The following is a 16,547-nucleotide window of genomic DNA, read 5'->3' on the forward strand; positions in this document are numbered from 1 at the left end:
CTGTTAAGAAAAATATGACCACTTTTCTTAATTTTGATGAGATAGTTATTTGTTTTTAATATACTGAAGTGGGTATGCGCAACAATGATCCCGGAAGAAGTGTCATATATTATAAATCAACAACACGTATGCTATTACACAAAAGAAGTAATTAAGAACACAAACAAAGTTGCACTAAGCCCAACACAAGAGGACATATATGTATGGTAGTAATAGTAGCAGTGGTATTGAGTTAACATAAACACTAATAATAGAGGAGAGGAGCAGTGAGCCCAACGCCGTCTGCGTAAGAAAAAAGCCTGATCTTAGAACTGTCCTTAAGCTAATAAAGAGAAATACACGTACGTAGTGGTTAAGGATTTCGCCAATCTAAGGATGCCTCCCCTCGTGATGCAGTCACGTTCCCTTTCATCCCTCTGCAAGTAAGTGTTCATATAGCAATGCATTTGAAAGAAGGAGCCATCTGTCCATTTATCAGTAAATAACAAATACAATCATTTTTATTCGTTTTTTTCTCTTATTTCAAACTTACTGACGCGGTAACGCGTTGTGTGTTTATAAGAATAAATAATACTCCTCCGGTCCTAATTATAAGACCCAATTGACTTATTTGAGGAGATTAAGGAAGTAAGTTAAGTTGGTTATTTATAATAAATAAGTGTTGTCATTCCTAAAATATCCTTGCTAATTAAGTATATTGGCTAAAACTATCATTATTAGAAGGATTATCTTGGAAAAAAATGCATAAATATAAGAGACAAAATGGATTGGGTCTTATAATTAGGACCAAATAAAAAGTCAAATTGGGTCTTATAATAAGGACCGGAAGAGTATAATATAATAATAGATATATATATATGAGGCCATTGTCACGCGTGGAGGGGAAGAACGAGGACAAAGAGGGACCGTAAGAAGATGCGGTAGAGCAAAACTCTGCGTGTTCTCAAGCCTGAACCCCCCACGCCAAAAAAAAAAAAGAGTTGTCTTTTCTTGCAACAAGACAAATAACCTATATTTTCCCTCCTTTTGGGGGGTGCCCTCTCCTACTCAGCCCCAGAGTTCATCCATAATTTCATGACTAAAAACTCGAGGGCCCAAAATTATTGAGAATGTAACTCATCAATTTCCACATTATTTTTTTAACTTTCTAAATTCCAAAGTCATTTATCAAGTATTTACAGTCAAGTAATTTTAACGCATCGCTTTTAACAAATAACATGTTAAATGGGTCATGCCAATACTCTCTGTTAAAATTTAAACTCTGCAAACGAGTGCCCACTCATGTTTAAATGAGGTTTTGGATTTGAATCTAATGTTGATATGTTTGTGTGTGTTTAATGATATTAAGTGAAAAAATAATTTTCCAAATTTATTCTCATAGGAAGATTATTATGTTTGAATTCAAATAAAAATTAGCAAATTCATAATATAAGAGTTGTTCATGGATCCGTAACAATGTAAGAGAATAATAAAGCACAATTATTTTTAGAGCCCAAGGCTGGGGTTTAAAAATTAAATGGCCTAGGTCGGGCCACAGCCGAATGAGTCCACTGCGAAAAGTCAGCCAGCACTGTCAAAACAAAAACAAAATCGAAATTGGAAATTGGAAAGATAAAATAAAGACATAGCGACGAAATTTGGTCTTCTATTTTATTATTATTATAGTGACGATTCATACCAACTTGACATTAGGGGTGTTCACGGGACGGGACGGGACCGGGACAGGCCCGTCCCGGTCCCGTCCCGGTGAACAGGGACGGGACAGGGTTTTAGTCCCGTGTCCCGTTCCTGTTCCCCTCCCCCTTTTTTTTTTATTTAAAAAATACTATAATTTTTTATATGAAATTTTTTTATGTTATAATGCTTATTTTTTGTTAGGCTTTTAAAGATAAAAACATTATAAAAAATATTATGTAGAAAGCTCAATTATATAGTATAAAAAAGGTGTAAAAAAAATACTGTAAAAAAAAATACGATAAAAGAAACACTATATAATGGCTTTATGAATTATTTTATTGAGAAAGGAGATATTGTTCAGATAATATTACAACTTAAGAGTTAAAAATCACTATAAAAATAATTATTATTATTAATAAGTAAATTAAATAATCTATTAATAATTATTAATAAATAATTTTTTTAAAAAAAATAATCCCGGGACGGGACGGGACGGGACAACCCCGTCCCGCGTCCCGTCCCGTCCCGGTCACCGTCCAATCCCGTCCCGTACTTGTCCCGTCCCGAAATTTTTTTTGTCCCGTCCCGAACTCACCGGAACCGGGACGGGACGACCGGGACGGGACAAATTGAACACCCCTACTTGACATGTTGCAGGCCCTCTAGATGTTTCATTTATCCATGAATGTGAACAGGAAAATTTTCAAACAACAGAAAATAACATGCGGGATGAATATAGAGACAGGGCCATGTGCTTAATTATGTGGACTGTGAACCTGCCCACTGTCCGAAACAAATAAAAAAATAAAGCTGATCACTTCTCTCGGATTGGTGGGGACTGAGGGCGAAGCGGAACATGTCTCCTTAGTTTTTATGAAGGGTTACGCCTCCCAACAGAAACGCATCATTAGTCCTGCAGTAATTTGTTTTCTTTCCCTTCAAACACTGCCCAACACAGTTTGAAGGCGAACCGTTAAGATCACAGAATGCAGTACTTAGTGTGCTCCAACACGCTGCATGAGGACCAGACTTTTTTTCCCCGGAAGCTGAGTACTGTTTGTGAACAGTGAAGTGAAGGCGAGAGAATAAATGAGGGAATGGCAGGGGGAAACGAGGAAAAGAGACGGTGGAGATGGCGGCCGGGGAATGGGAGGGGGGCCCACAACCGAAAGATGGGAACCAGCTTCCTGATGCGAACACATCACATCATATGGTTGGTTCTCCATTTACGCGCCCCAATCACTCCTCAGCCTCGGGAAACGCAACTTGATCCCCTGCCTCTTTTGACCCTCTACCTATTTGACTACCCCCACCCCTCCAAAAAAAAACCCACCTTCTTTATGTTTCAATCGCGTCAACTACACTGGACTCGATCATATATTTGATATGAAAAGCTAGATGTAAATGTGGTATCCATACTTGGCCAAAAAAAAAACGGTGGTATCCATACATTTTACAAGAATAGTAAACAGTAAATACTTTAATAATTGCTGGTCAAAATTTTTTTTTTAATAATTAAAACCGCAAAATAGTTATCAAATTGAGTACGTGAACCGATGGTTAGCTTGAAAATATCTCCAAATTCACAATCCAGGTTTTGCCTCTGTTTAGCTCTGACAATTAGCTATCGAGGAGACGATGGATTATTCAATTGTATCTCCCGTGTTGATTTCCTTATGAAAGGAATTAATCAAGAAGAGAAGGATTTTGTAGCAGTTGCAATAGATAATGATTTAGACGCAAAGGAATTATTAATTGCGGGGTGTTAAGTGACTTGCATCGTCATCAACGAGAATGGTTCTCAATGTGTCGTCAAACACTATAATGGATGAATGAATCTGTAATGGACAGGAGGAAAGCGACAAGATTGAATAAAAAGAGGCATAAAGGGGGAATAAATACAAGAATCATACAAGGATCAAAGTAGAAAAGTTGATCAGCGCCACCCGGGGGACTCCCCATGGCCGTCCCAAGAAATCCCGCCAACAACTAGCCACCCACCCACCCTATCGTGCTTTTCCTTTATCCTCTTCACTTTAGTCTTCCGCTTCTCCACTAGCGCATAATTAATACTCGTATATCAATTTAGCTCTCTGATTTTCCAAGTAATCGTCCTCCCCAAACGCTACACTTTTGTTTCCGCCCCCACTTCCTTCCCTCCTTTCTTCGAAGCAACCCGCAATATATACATATAACAACATTGCTTCTGGTCTGATTGATGATCTCATGGTACGTGTCAGTCAGAGAGCAGAGACCTCAGAGACGATTTCACATGCTCTCCGATTTGCTTTACGCTCCAAAGTCTCCATCTCACAGGAAAGTCACCACTCACCACCAAAAGGCGTTCCCCCCCCCCCCCCCCTAAATTGTGTGGAAAAAACAAATAAATAAAAAATCGGCGAGTCTTTAGGACATCTAGAAGATGAAGCGACGTTGGTCAGAAGTTGGGAAGAGAGTGCATCACAGCTGCTGTGGGATAAGTAAATTGGGAACACCTGAGTTATCATGACCTGAAATCGTGAAAACTACTAAAATGAGTCCCTCCATTACACCATCCGTGCTGGATTGAGTGAGCATGATTATTAACAGAGAAAAAATCAGCAGTTATATATGAGTACTGTGAAGAGCAAAGATTTATAAACGATCCTTGTAAACATACCTAAAAGTCCAGAATGAGTCGTCTGCGGGAAAAAGCCCAGACTTCGTCAACATCTCATCATTATGATGGCCCCCAACATGTGGAAGCATAAATGATGCGGCCCTTCCAGCCCTGAATCATCCAGTTGTTGTGTTCATCAATTACAAAATCCCTGTGATACCATGCCTTCAACTTTTCGCTGAATTTGACCATAATCTCATCTGGCAGTGGGAACTGCCTGAAACCAGCCCTTGTACCCCTAACTTGCCAGTGCTTGTATGTCTCAGGCCTCTCAACCCTCTCGATCCCTTCACAAGCAACCACATTCATAACCTCCCGACCCAAAAACTCACTCTCAAGCATCAGCCTCCATTCATTGTCACGAGGTATGACGGTGTCAAACATATCATACATTGCAGAAAAATGGAACAGTGCCTCTTTGAACCGTGTGGCAAAGAAAGGGGCATTGTAGGATCCATTGACAATGGATTGAACAAAAATATCAGGATTCATCTTTCTGATCAAATTCAAAACTGCATCTCTAGGACTTTTTACTTCAATCGTCTCGTCCAGTAAATTTTTAAATCTCATCAAACAGTTCACAGCAAGCAGTTCGTTGCTCTCAATCTTAAAGTCCTTTAACGGGATGGTCTCCCAGTTTTGTGATGCTATGGCTGTGTATTCAAACGGAACATTAAAACGCTTGCAATAATTGGATAGACGTCGACCGGTCTCCTCAATTAATTCTGCTGGACGAAACCCAGCCTGGGGCAATTCTATCCCTGTGATGCGTAGTTTCGGAGGCCCACCAGCCCTTTGCGAAAGAAACTTGATAAGTATTGGCCACTGGAAACCATATTGAATGCCAAAATCGACAATATGAAGACTTTCTGCCTTTTCAGCTGCTTTCATAATCATCTTATTTGCGAAAAAATATGCAAACTTCCTGAAGGGGCAGACAGATATTAGAACCGAGTAAGCTCTCAAGATATTAGCAGAAGATATCCTCTTAGAGCTTAGAGAGGCATAGAATATTTTGGTTCCAGTACCACCGCCAGACAAGCGTGCCTCAAGGCCATTGGCAAAGTAATGAGCCAGCCTCTGTGATGCATCACCTAGTGGGGAAGAATGCTGCCTAATCTGCTTTAGTAGTTCATTGGCAGTTCTGCAGTCATTTGCAGACACAGCTTGCGCGCATAGAGCCATAAGAGTCCTTAAATCCACGGTTTCCTTCTTCCTGCCTTGTCTCCTACCGCGGGTCTTCGCCCCGTTGGATGAATTTAGCTGCTCAATTGGCTCTTTCGCCTTGTCTGTTCCATTCTGCAACCATCTGTGGTGCTCCTCACATATCGGAACATTCTCAACACTAAGCAACACCTTATCAAACATATCTGATATATCACTCTCGTCGGCATACACTGCCGACTGCTTGTTACTTCTCCCTTCTTCTGTATCACTAGCTTCACGTTCATGATTCTTCCTACCCTTCATTCCATGTGAATTCTCCCGAATATCTCTTATTGCCTTTTTAGCCGCTCCCATGGACTCTGGAAGCACGTTGCTGCTCTCCAGACCTGTGACAAGTTGAAGTCCTCTGGGAAGAAACTTGCTAGCTTCTTCCAACCCCCTTTTAAATTGTGAAACGGATTCTGCATCAGTAAAGATATTTTGAGCCATGACCTTAGTAAAAGAGGAATCCACCTCTGACAGCCCGTCGCTGATACAAGTATAAGCACTCGGAGGTTGAGATGGTTTCTCAGAGATGGGTTGAAAATTTAAGTGGGACGCATAATCTCCAGAAAATGAAGCATAGGAGGAAGAGGGCTTATTAGCCTCCTGAGACTTGTTGCTGCTGCTACTGTTATTGACAAAATCATTACTACTAGCACAACAGTTATCATCTGTGCTATCAAGATTCTGATGAATGTCTAGGGGATGCTGATTGGGGGAAGGAGGATGATCCTTTCTGAGAGCATCATAGAATGATTTCTCCGTGACTTGTAGACTCAAGGGATCATAAAACATGCTTGGCTTCTGTTCAAAGTTCTCTTCCATAAGCATTTGGCTTATGTACCTCATAGTTTCTGAAAAGTCAGCGTCTTCCAGAGAAGGATCTGGGGACGAAGTCGTCGACGCAGCTGCCACATCTGACATGCCTTCTACTGGTCCTGTAGTCGAGGATGAAACTAACCGCTCTGATCCTTCATATTTCACGCTAGATTGCGGAGCATAACTTACTGGAGACGCATAAGGTTGATACAGTGGATCGGTTGTGAAGTTGAGAAGTATCCGATAGTTTTCGTCGAGTTCCCACTCGCTCGCTGGATATGGTAAATCGTTTGAATCGGAGCTGGCGGCGCCATCATCAAGTTTATAACCGTTTATAAAATCTTGACTTCCGTCAAAGTGAAGATCCATGTTCAGGGGCAGCGGAGAAGCTAGACCCAGAAGCACTAACACCCGAAATGCTTGATAGATCTAAATCTTATGAATAAAGGAATTAAATTAAAATATGAACAGAAACTGAGAAAGAAGGCGCGCATCAGAGTTATTAGACGAAAGACCGATCTTAGCGGGAAAAAAACGAAGATGAATCCAAATTAAAGAAACAGCAAAAGATGGGACGAACCAGAAAGACTGATCGTGGAGGTCTGTCCCAGTGAACTTCAGCACAAGTTATGTTTTGGATGAAAATCCAGACAAAAACAGAGAGAGGAGAAAGGTTGAAAGAACGCGGAGGGCCCCCGAAGAGGAAGGAAAGAAGAAACCCGGGAGCCACCACGATTATTTAATACTATCTAAAGAGAGGGTGGATTATTCATTATTTTTATCAACACGAATAGGAATGAAGTAATTGCGAATTATTATTTTCATAATAAATAGCAATGCTTTTTTAACATCTCTCTTCAATAGTTTTTTTTTTTCAGTTTTTTGTGATAAGTATTTTGAACGTTTGACATTTTACTGTTCTACCAACATACCGCCTATCATTCTTCGCCAACTATTTTTAGCATCTTTATTATTCGACAATGATTCTTGATTTGACTGATCACCCGTTAAAGATTTTTTTCTAATATAATTACTGATTTAATTGATCACCCTCGTTTCATACTTTTAGCGGGAGCAGTATTGCTTTAGATTTAAAGATTGGCAATCCTAAATGTCTTTACTGTAACTTACTCTTATTCTTCCAGTCCTTAATATAGGACTCAATTTTTAAGTTGGTTTTGGTCTTAAATATAAGACCCATTTATCATATTTATCAATTTTCTCTAAATTACCCCTATAGATACTCCTTTAACTATAATCAAATAAAAGAAGGAGATGAAGTATTAAAAAAGATGATTATGGTGTTTTAGGAAAAATGTGTTACTTTTTTTATAATTAACTAACTTACATAACTTCCTTAATCTAATCAAATTAATTAAATGGGTTTTACATTAAGAACCGGAGGAGTATTTTTTACTCATGAAGTTTAGTTTATACAATGAGAGCAATCAGTATAGATCTGGACATTTTTATTACGGCCCAAAACATTTGTGAAAATTTAACCCCATATAAGATGTCTTCGGGAATGGTCATACAGTAATGAGAAAAGATTTGCATTCGTCTCAACTGGGTGATAAGGGAATGAATTAATTTAATCGATGAGTCTCATTGAATTTTAAAAACGTGGCAGGTGCAAATGCATCATTGTTTATCAAAAAGTGAAAATGAAATCAACCGAAGATATTTGACCAAGTAAAATATATACTCCTCCTGTTCTTATTATAAGACCCAATTTGACTTTTTATTTGGTCCTAATTATAAGACCCAATCCATTTTCTCTCTTATATTTATGTATTTTTTTCCAAGATAATCCTTCGAATAATGATAGTTTTAGCCAATATACTTAATTAGCAAAGATATTTTAGGAATAACAACACTTATTTATTATAAATAACCAACTTAACTTACTTCCTTAATCTCCTCAAATAAGTCAATTAGGTCTTATAATTAGGACCGGAGGAGTATATATATATATTCAGGAAGAGTCATATCTCTTGTTATAGTTATGCCGGGGAGATAAGAATTGTATTCGTCTCAATCATGCGATTAATAAGTCAATTAATTTAATTGATCAATGTCACTGTTTTTTTTTTCACTGGGTTGATTTTTTTTAAGTGAAAAAAAAGTCAAATGGAGAGATTTGACCCCGTGCAGGCAGAGTCACAGTCTCTTGGAAGTAGCATATAAGAATGAAGAGATAAGAATTGTAAGTATGGGGATCATGGAACTAGTAAATTGATGAACGATGAATGAATACTACTGGCAACGAATGGAGTATTAAATACCTACTTTTCGGGGATAGCTTGATGGCCAAGCCTCTTAAGTCTGAAGTTGTATTCTTGGTGAGCAAGCCTACAGCATACGAGCCGAAAACGAGATGCTGCCACTGCACAGTTGCCACGTGCTCCCCCCCCCCCCCCAAAAAAAAAAGACGTCACTTTTATGCTGACTTTATTTTATTTATGTGGAGTGTTGACCCAGAATCTTGAAAGAAGATGATGCGGGGAGGGCATTGGACAAGGTCTGCGGAAGGTTTGACATTGTTGTTGTGGTCAGCGAAGATACAAGGTTCGAAATGTCCCAAGATACAGTACGACAACAACGGGATCCGACATTTCAATATCCACAACCTTTGTGGCATCCGCTTTCCATCTTCGCCAACCATGGATAACCGCTGCCTCATTCTACACTTTATATACATCAATAAAGTGTATGTATATGTGTGTGTTGGGATTTATTTTGGCAAGTAAGAGTAGATTTAGAAGGGAGAATATCAGGAAGAGTGCGTTGCAGCACTGTGTTGCCTAATGCCCAGTAGATGGCTCTTTCTGCCAAATTGTGCGGCTAAACACTACTTCTCTAATTCTATTTATATGGTAGAGAGAAAAAATATTTTTTAGTTTTATTTATAGGGTACTGAGAGATTTTTTTTTTATGAACATATAATTTTACCTTTTATTTATTATTATGTTGACTTTATTTATATAAAGTATAATGTATATTAAATAGAGATAAAATTAAAAAGTTATTAAATTTTAAATTATAATTAATGAAATTTAAGATTTTTTTTCTTTGTAAAATATGTTATAAATAACTTATAAATAAGATTAAAAAAAGTGCATTATAAGCATTAATTTGAATTCAACGTAAGCATTGGAGTCAGCCAAATAGCACTTGAATATATACAAATACGCATGTGTGCGCGTGTATCAAAGAATGTACAATTGAGCGGCCTGTGGGTGGCCACGCAAAATTCGGTCGCGCTTGCACTGCTCTCTTATTCTCTCATTGGACCCCAATTCGTTCTTCCTTACTAACACCGAAATTCAATAAAACGTCACATTATGCTGGTTTAGGCTTTCAATATAAAAACTAGTTTATTAATTTGAACAAATTAAAAAAAACCAGTAATATTAGTTATTTGTTATAAATAGGTGTTATTTTTTATAAAATATCTTTGTTAATTAAGTGTATTGACCAGAACTATAATTATTACAAGAACCACCCTAAAAAAAATAGATAAATAAAGGAAACAAAGTGAATTGAGGTACTATACTTAGAATTAAAATAAAAATTAAACAAACTCTTATGTTAAGGACAGGTTAGTACTAACTTGGTGCTGGTGTTCTTACATTTTGTTCCCATGTGGCATTGTGGTGTTTTTTTATATGTAAATATATTTTTTATTTCTAGTATCTGGCTTAATTTGTCAATATAAGGACCAAAAATCAGCCAAAAGAAGCTGATTTGCAACAAAAATATCATGTTGATGTTCTCATGTTTCGAAATCTTTTAAGGGTATGTTTGGATTGGCGTTGGGCAAAACTGACTTCTAATCCAACTGACTTTTATAATTGAAGTTAGAGTAAAAGTCAGTTATGGTATGTTTGGACAGGTGCTTTTAAAAAACCAGTTGGAAAAGTTAAAAGTTGTTTGACTGAATAGAAAAGTTAGTTCAGTTGTAAAATGACTGAAAATGACATATACTTTATTGAATAGTAGTGTTTGATATTTTTAATGTGATAATTGTTAAAAAAAATATCTAAAATTATTATGATAAAATAAAAATAGTTTATTTGTGAGATTATAAAATAAAAATGTTTGTTACCAAGACAAATTTAAAAAAATATTTTAGATAATTAATTAAATATATATAATGGACAAACATGAACATAAATTAAAATTCATTTCGTCTCTAATTAGAGTAAATAAAATTACATAAGTAATTAGATCGTACTTAATTAAACATATATAATAGACAAACATAAACATAAATTAAATTAAAATTAATGGGTGAGCTCGGTGCAGATATATAAACATAAACATATATAATGGAAAGAATGCTACGCACGGTCTCTGTTTTGGTTTGAACATGGTGCATATAGGTGAGAGAAATTAATGGGTCATTAATTTTGCAACAGCATATTACAATTTGCAACGGTGAAAAGCTACTTCCCACAGCGTTGAAGAATAAGCCGCTTTTTGTTTTAAAAGTCAGATACAAAGCCTATCCATCTAAACAACCAGTTTACCATAAGAGAGCCCCCAACCGACTTATTCCATTTTCCAAGGCACGTTTGGACCTCAAAACGGAGATCCAAACATACCCTAAATCTCTATCAATGGCAAAAAGAATTCGTATAATTAACTTTTCAATAAAAATTACTAGATTATTAAAAAACTGGCGAACTATAAAGAAATAAACTGTATTATATACTACCTCTGGTCCTAAATATATGAGCTAGTTGACCAATTTGAAAAGATTAAAAAAATAAGTTAAACTAGTTATTTATAATAAATAAGTGTTGTCTTGCCTAAAATGTCTTTGCTAATCAAGTATATTGGCTAGAACAACCATTATTAGAAGAATTATCCTGAAAAAAATACATAAATATGAGAGACAAAATGTATTGAGATATTATATTTAGGATTAAAATAAAAATCAAATAAGGTTTTATATTAATAATCGGAATTGGAAAAAAAAAAACTGTACTGTATTTGGCCTGAAAATAAGTATGTATTTGTCTGTATTATAACAAGCCCGATTTCTAGTTTCTACAGATAATAGATATAAGTGCGCGCACACACGTATAATTTTCGCCGTCTCTCTCACACACGCACACATATCTCTATATGAATATAAATCTTATGCGTGTATGATTTGGCGTGCAAATTAAAAAGCCGAACAACCGCTCCTAATTTTTCCCTGAATCTTATCATTCGCGTTACGCAATCCGGACCATTTTTATTTTCCAATAGTAACACTATACTACCTCACCTACTTAAACGCTGTTTAGATAGAAATAAAATTATGATTTTAAAAGTAGTTTTGCAGTAAACAAAATAAATATATGAAATTTTTTTTCTTGATTTATAAAAAAAAATACTTTTTAAAAGCACTTCTATGATCTTCCAAACATCCTCTTAATAAAAAGATTTAGTTTGACTTTTAAGTTGATCATAAATATAAGACCTCAATTCATTTTATCTCACATGTTTATCCACTTTTAAAATAGTATTTATAATAATTCCACATATTAAAGATTCTATCAAATAGTAGTTCTAGCTAATACAAATAATTAGTAAGGGCGTTATAGAAAAAATAACACTTATTTTTTTACAAATAATTAACCTAACAAGCTTTTTTAATATACTCAAATTTGTCAATTAGATCTTACTTCTCTGATCCTACTTATAGGATAGAGAAAGAAAGTATTTTTTGGTTCTATTTATAAGGCACCGAGAGAAATTTTTTGTATGGATATACAATGTTACCACCGCTCGTTTATTATTGTGTTATTTTGTTTATGTGAGGTATTGATATATATTAACAGGAATAAAGTTAAAAAGTCATTAAATTTTAAATAAGAGTTAATAATGTTTAAGATTTTCCTTGGTGTATGTGAAACATACTGAAAATGTCTTATAAATAAGACCAGAGGAGTATATTAAATATCGAATATAGTATTATAATCATAATTAAGGTTAAGGTGTATCCAGCATTCCAAAATATTTTCTCAGGTGTATTCAGCACCTTAAAATATTTTATAGTACATCCAGCACTCTGAAGTGTTTTTTTAGATGCGTTCAATACTGTGAAGTATTTTTTTTTTATACATCCAGCATCTCTAAATATTTTTTATACACATCCAACACCTAAAATATTTTTTGATGTATCTAACATTAACATAAAAAAATTTCAATATCCAGTGCAACCTGAAAATGCACTTGAAAATACTTTTCCGATCCTTAATATAGGATCTAATTATTAAGTTTGTTTTGGTTTTAAATATAAGACCAATTTCTCATATTTATTAATTTTTTCTAAATTATTTTTATAGTATTATAGGAAAATGTGTCATATTTTCTTATAATTAACTAACTTATCTAATATTTTTAATCTAATCAAATTAATTAAATGTACTTGTATTAATATTAAGGACAGGAGGAGCAGTTCGGATGCAGTTTAACCTATTCGCCAGAAGCAGCAAGTTACCATTCTTGTTCATTCGCGGGCGAGTCCAGTGGAGTTGCTGCTCCAGATCGTGGCGGAGTAGGTAGAAAGCAGCTCGGCGACCTGATTGAAACGCTCCAACGATTCAGATCTGATTCCAGATCTGTACAATTTTATATTCCTCACTCCTCACTCTCTTTTGCATATTTGTTTAATCTCTATTTTCATCTAAACACTTCCTCTAAACCCTAACCTGCTTTTCCTCCCCAGTATTGCTCCTGCTTCGTCAATTAACTACCTTCCCGTTTTGATTCTCAATTGCCAACAAAAATCGAAGCTTTTTGTAATTTTGTTTCCCCCCTTTTCCTGTTTGCGCAATTATTGGTTTCTCACAATGAAAGAAGGTAAATCGATTAAAGTCAGTCACCAGCAACAGCACCAGAATGGTCACCTCTCGCCTTCCAAGTTCGCTAAATTTCTTGATCCCGAAGCTTCGTGGGATAAGGTCCGCTCTTTAATGTATTCATTGAAGGTTTCTTTCATCCGTGCCTGTCTTTTTTTATCTATTCCGTGTTCAGATTGTTTTGCGGGGCATTTTGCAGGGTATTGAATAACCGAACTCATTATAGGCTAAATCTAAAGTACCAACATTTTCTTCTTCGGTACATCGGTCGAAGCAGAATTATATGTTCAAGTCTTCAAATTTGGTCAATATAGATAAATGAAGTATCGTATTAATATATGCTCAGATTCCTCACAAGTGTTGGTTTAGAAAAATATATTATATATCTGCAATTTGGCTATTACATATCTCCTTTGAGTTATTGGTATTACTATTCTGTGCTATGTAATTGAATTGACACTAAACGATTTATGTCTTTGCCCCCTAAAATAGGATCAATTGGGAGATGTTTTACATTGGATTCGACAAGCTCTCGGCCTTGTGTTGGATTATTATGGGTGCCGTACCTTTGGTTGGGGGAATATGGTTTATCCTGTAAGTTTGTTCGCTTTGTAAATTAGACATGTTTATGTCGAAGTTGTTTTATTATGATGACAGATGACATTGCCAAAGACTCAGCTTTTATTTAAATTTACTCATCCACTGATGTTGACTGCCTTGTTTCTGTAATTTGTGATGCTATATATAGACTGGAAACATCTCATTCCCTCTACCTTTTTCTTTCCTGTTAATTGAATCCAGACTCACGCTGTCTGTTTATTGGGAGTCTGGAAGATGGCTGTTTTACCAGTGATTGTGACAAGACAAGATTGGAAAAGAAGTAGTGATAGTAAAATGCAAATATATGAACTGAATGTAGAGCATCTCCATTTCTCCTTCAGGATAACAAATGCAAATTATACTGCAGATGATTTATCTCATCCGATTAAAATCATATTTTAGACACCTAGCTTTGAGATCCGACATGAATTAACTATGATGTTAGATACTTCTGCATAATAAAAATGCTGCTCTGGATTTGAAATTTAGAAGATTGCCTATATGCTTATCCACGTCTGTTTTGTATCATGCTGCAAATATTCCGCAAGGTGGCCTATTAGGCAGCAGCCCATCTTTTGAAGTCCTTGTTATTTTTATTTTTTTTGGGGGTTCCCCCATCGATCCAATGCGCATTCTTACTTGTGAAGAATTCAAATTTTTGTATGTCCATTTTAATAAAAACTCTGATAAGTCTCGGAGTTTTATTCTTATCATTGAGTTGCAAGGTAAATACTAGAGAGATCTGTTAGCCTTGGGGTGCAGAAAGCCAGAAAAATCAGATCATTCTGGTACCACCATGTATTTTATAAGATTTGGTTAATTCAGTTGTTATGCATCACCATTGGTATAATTTTCAGGCTTTAATTACCGATCTCATGGGTATTGCTTGCTTTTGTTACCCTAGGAAAAATGATTTTCTTATATTGCATAGTTTCTAGATTCTAGATGCTGTTATATAATGCTATTTTATAGGGCTTGATTAACAAGTTGAAGTGGCATTGCGCTTTCATAAAAAACCTACAGCTTTGACATGACCTAAACAACATTATTTTCATATGAATTTATTATTTTATCATTTTGTAATTTTTTTGGGTCTTTGTTGCAGTTTTTTGGTGATATCCTCTGGGATCATATATGGTTATTATGCAGTAATATTAAAGGTTGACGAGGAAGAGTTTGGCGGTCATGGTGCTCCTTCAAGAGGGTCTTTTTGCTTCTATAACTCTTTTCCTGGTAATTTGTTGTTTTGATATGGTCCTTATTCTCTTCCTGCTATCATCCTAGAGAGGCTCTTGAGCACAGAAGATTAGAAAGGGTCCTATATTTTCCCTTCAAAATTTCGCTCCTTATTTTGTTCTTGTTTTCAATATCTGTGCAGCTTTCGTGGATCCTAGTTTACAGTTTAGCACACTTCTGATTGGCAGGGCATTGGAGGTTTTGTAAATATCTCCAACTGTCAGTGGCATTCGCCAGATGTTACTTGATTTTATGAGATTTGCCTTGAAAACAGTGAGAAGGATCATTCGAATCGAAATTATTTGTTTTACTTCCTTAATTGTAAAACGTTTTGATTTTGCAGAGCATGAACAAATCAGCTTCTGGTTTCCGTGGTAAATACTGTATTCTCCATGCATTCCTAATGGCACCACGTGTTGTAGCAAATTATGGACTGCAGAAACCATGGCAAACAACATTCTGTTTTAGTTTATCACTGAAATAAAGTTTGCTTGCAGGCATATTCTTACGGACCTTGTTGACGCGTTTCACATTTTCCTCTTACATTTTGTTTTGATATTTCCTTAACTGTACAAATACAGCCTTTACGCTTGGTTTTACACCTCTTTCATCTTTAAACTCATGCTGGAATGAAATCTCATGGTAGTTTTTGGCTTGCAACGTAAGCTAACCTTCCTTCAATTTGGAACTCACTCCCACGCAGCAGGACGTAGTCCTATGGCTGAGGACGTATAAATTTACTGAAGTAAACCTCACGTATGTAGGAGTGGGTAATCATAAAAGATGAAATGTGACAAGTCTTTTGATATAGCGAAGCTTGCAAGACGAATGACATGATCAAGTCTTTTGATATAGCGAAGCTTGCAAGACGAATACAGAATCTCCACTTATATAATGTGGAAATAGACTTCTCCAGCTCCTATTCGCCCCAGAAGTTAATCATTAAGTGATTTTCGTAAAATTATTATGTTGACATGTCTTTCGTAAGACTTGTTAACGAAAATTCCATAACGCTTACACGAAAGGAAGAAATCGTCCATCCATTTCCGTTAAATGACGGTATGCCAAGAATTAGCACACGTTGGCCATAACCAAAACTGTTTTCATAACAACAATTGAGAATGGGATAGAAACTAATTGGATTCCCATCCTTGCTATACGTAACTAAGCAACTACAACCACAAATGCTTAAATTTTTACTTCGGAGATGGGAAAAAGGAGTCCCCCGCCCCCCGGGGGGGTTAATTACGAGTTTACAACCGTCTTTGGCGCTGGGATCTGCCTCTGAGCGAAACGAGGTAAATACGCCCGTAAACCAATTTTCTTCCCAGTCTGGATACCGATTGCTGCAAAATGAGAGCATTACTTTATGCCAAATGCTTTATATAATACGAAGGCTTGTCTTCAATTCCCTCCCGTCTCTGTCTCTTTTTATCTTTTTTGGGGGCGGGGGGTAGAAACCAAGCCTAGCCCTAACATCATTATAGGAT

General features: G+C 36.1%; 1 protein-coding gene and 1 pseudogene across 1 annotated transcript; one reads left to right on the plus strand and one right to left on the minus strand.

Annotated features, from left to right (window-relative positions):
- Nucleotides 1-3,825: 3,825 nt before the first annotated feature.
- LOC114744650 (scarecrow-like protein 33) lies at nt 3,826-7,027 on the minus strand. The gene is made up of 3 exons (XM_028932815.1): nt 6,945-7,027; nt 4,337-6,799; nt 3,826-4,187 (listed from the first exon to the last, which is right to left on the minus strand). Exon 2 carries the CDS (start codon nt 6,731-6,733, stop codon nt 4,397-4,399), a length of 2,337 nt encoding a protein of 778 aa, XP_028788648.1. The 5' UTR covers nt 6,734-6,799; nt 6,945-7,027; the 3' UTR covers nt 3,826-4,187; nt 4,337-4,396.
- A 5,852-nt stretch (nt 7,028-12,879) lies between these two features.
- On the plus strand, nt 12,880-15,559 carry LOC114744651 (uncharacterized protein RAB5IF homolog; annotated as a pseudogene).
- Nucleotides 15,560-16,547: the final 988 nt, after the last annotated feature.

The sequence above is a fragment of the Neltuma alba genome, unplaced genomic scaffold (assembly GCF_004799145.2).
Source record: "Neltuma alba isolate B1F8T4 unplaced genomic scaffold, ASM479914v2 tig00004418_pilon, whole genome shotgun sequence".
In the NCBI taxonomy this organism is placed as follows: domain Eukaryota; kingdom Viridiplantae; phylum Streptophyta; class Magnoliopsida; order Fabales; family Fabaceae; genus Neltuma; species Neltuma alba.

Excerpts from the sequence above, each read along its gene's own strand:
- LOC114744650 (XM_028932815.1), bottom strand. The coding sequence starts at position 6,733 with ATGGATCTTCACTTTGACGGAAGTCAAGATTTTATAAACGGTTATAAA.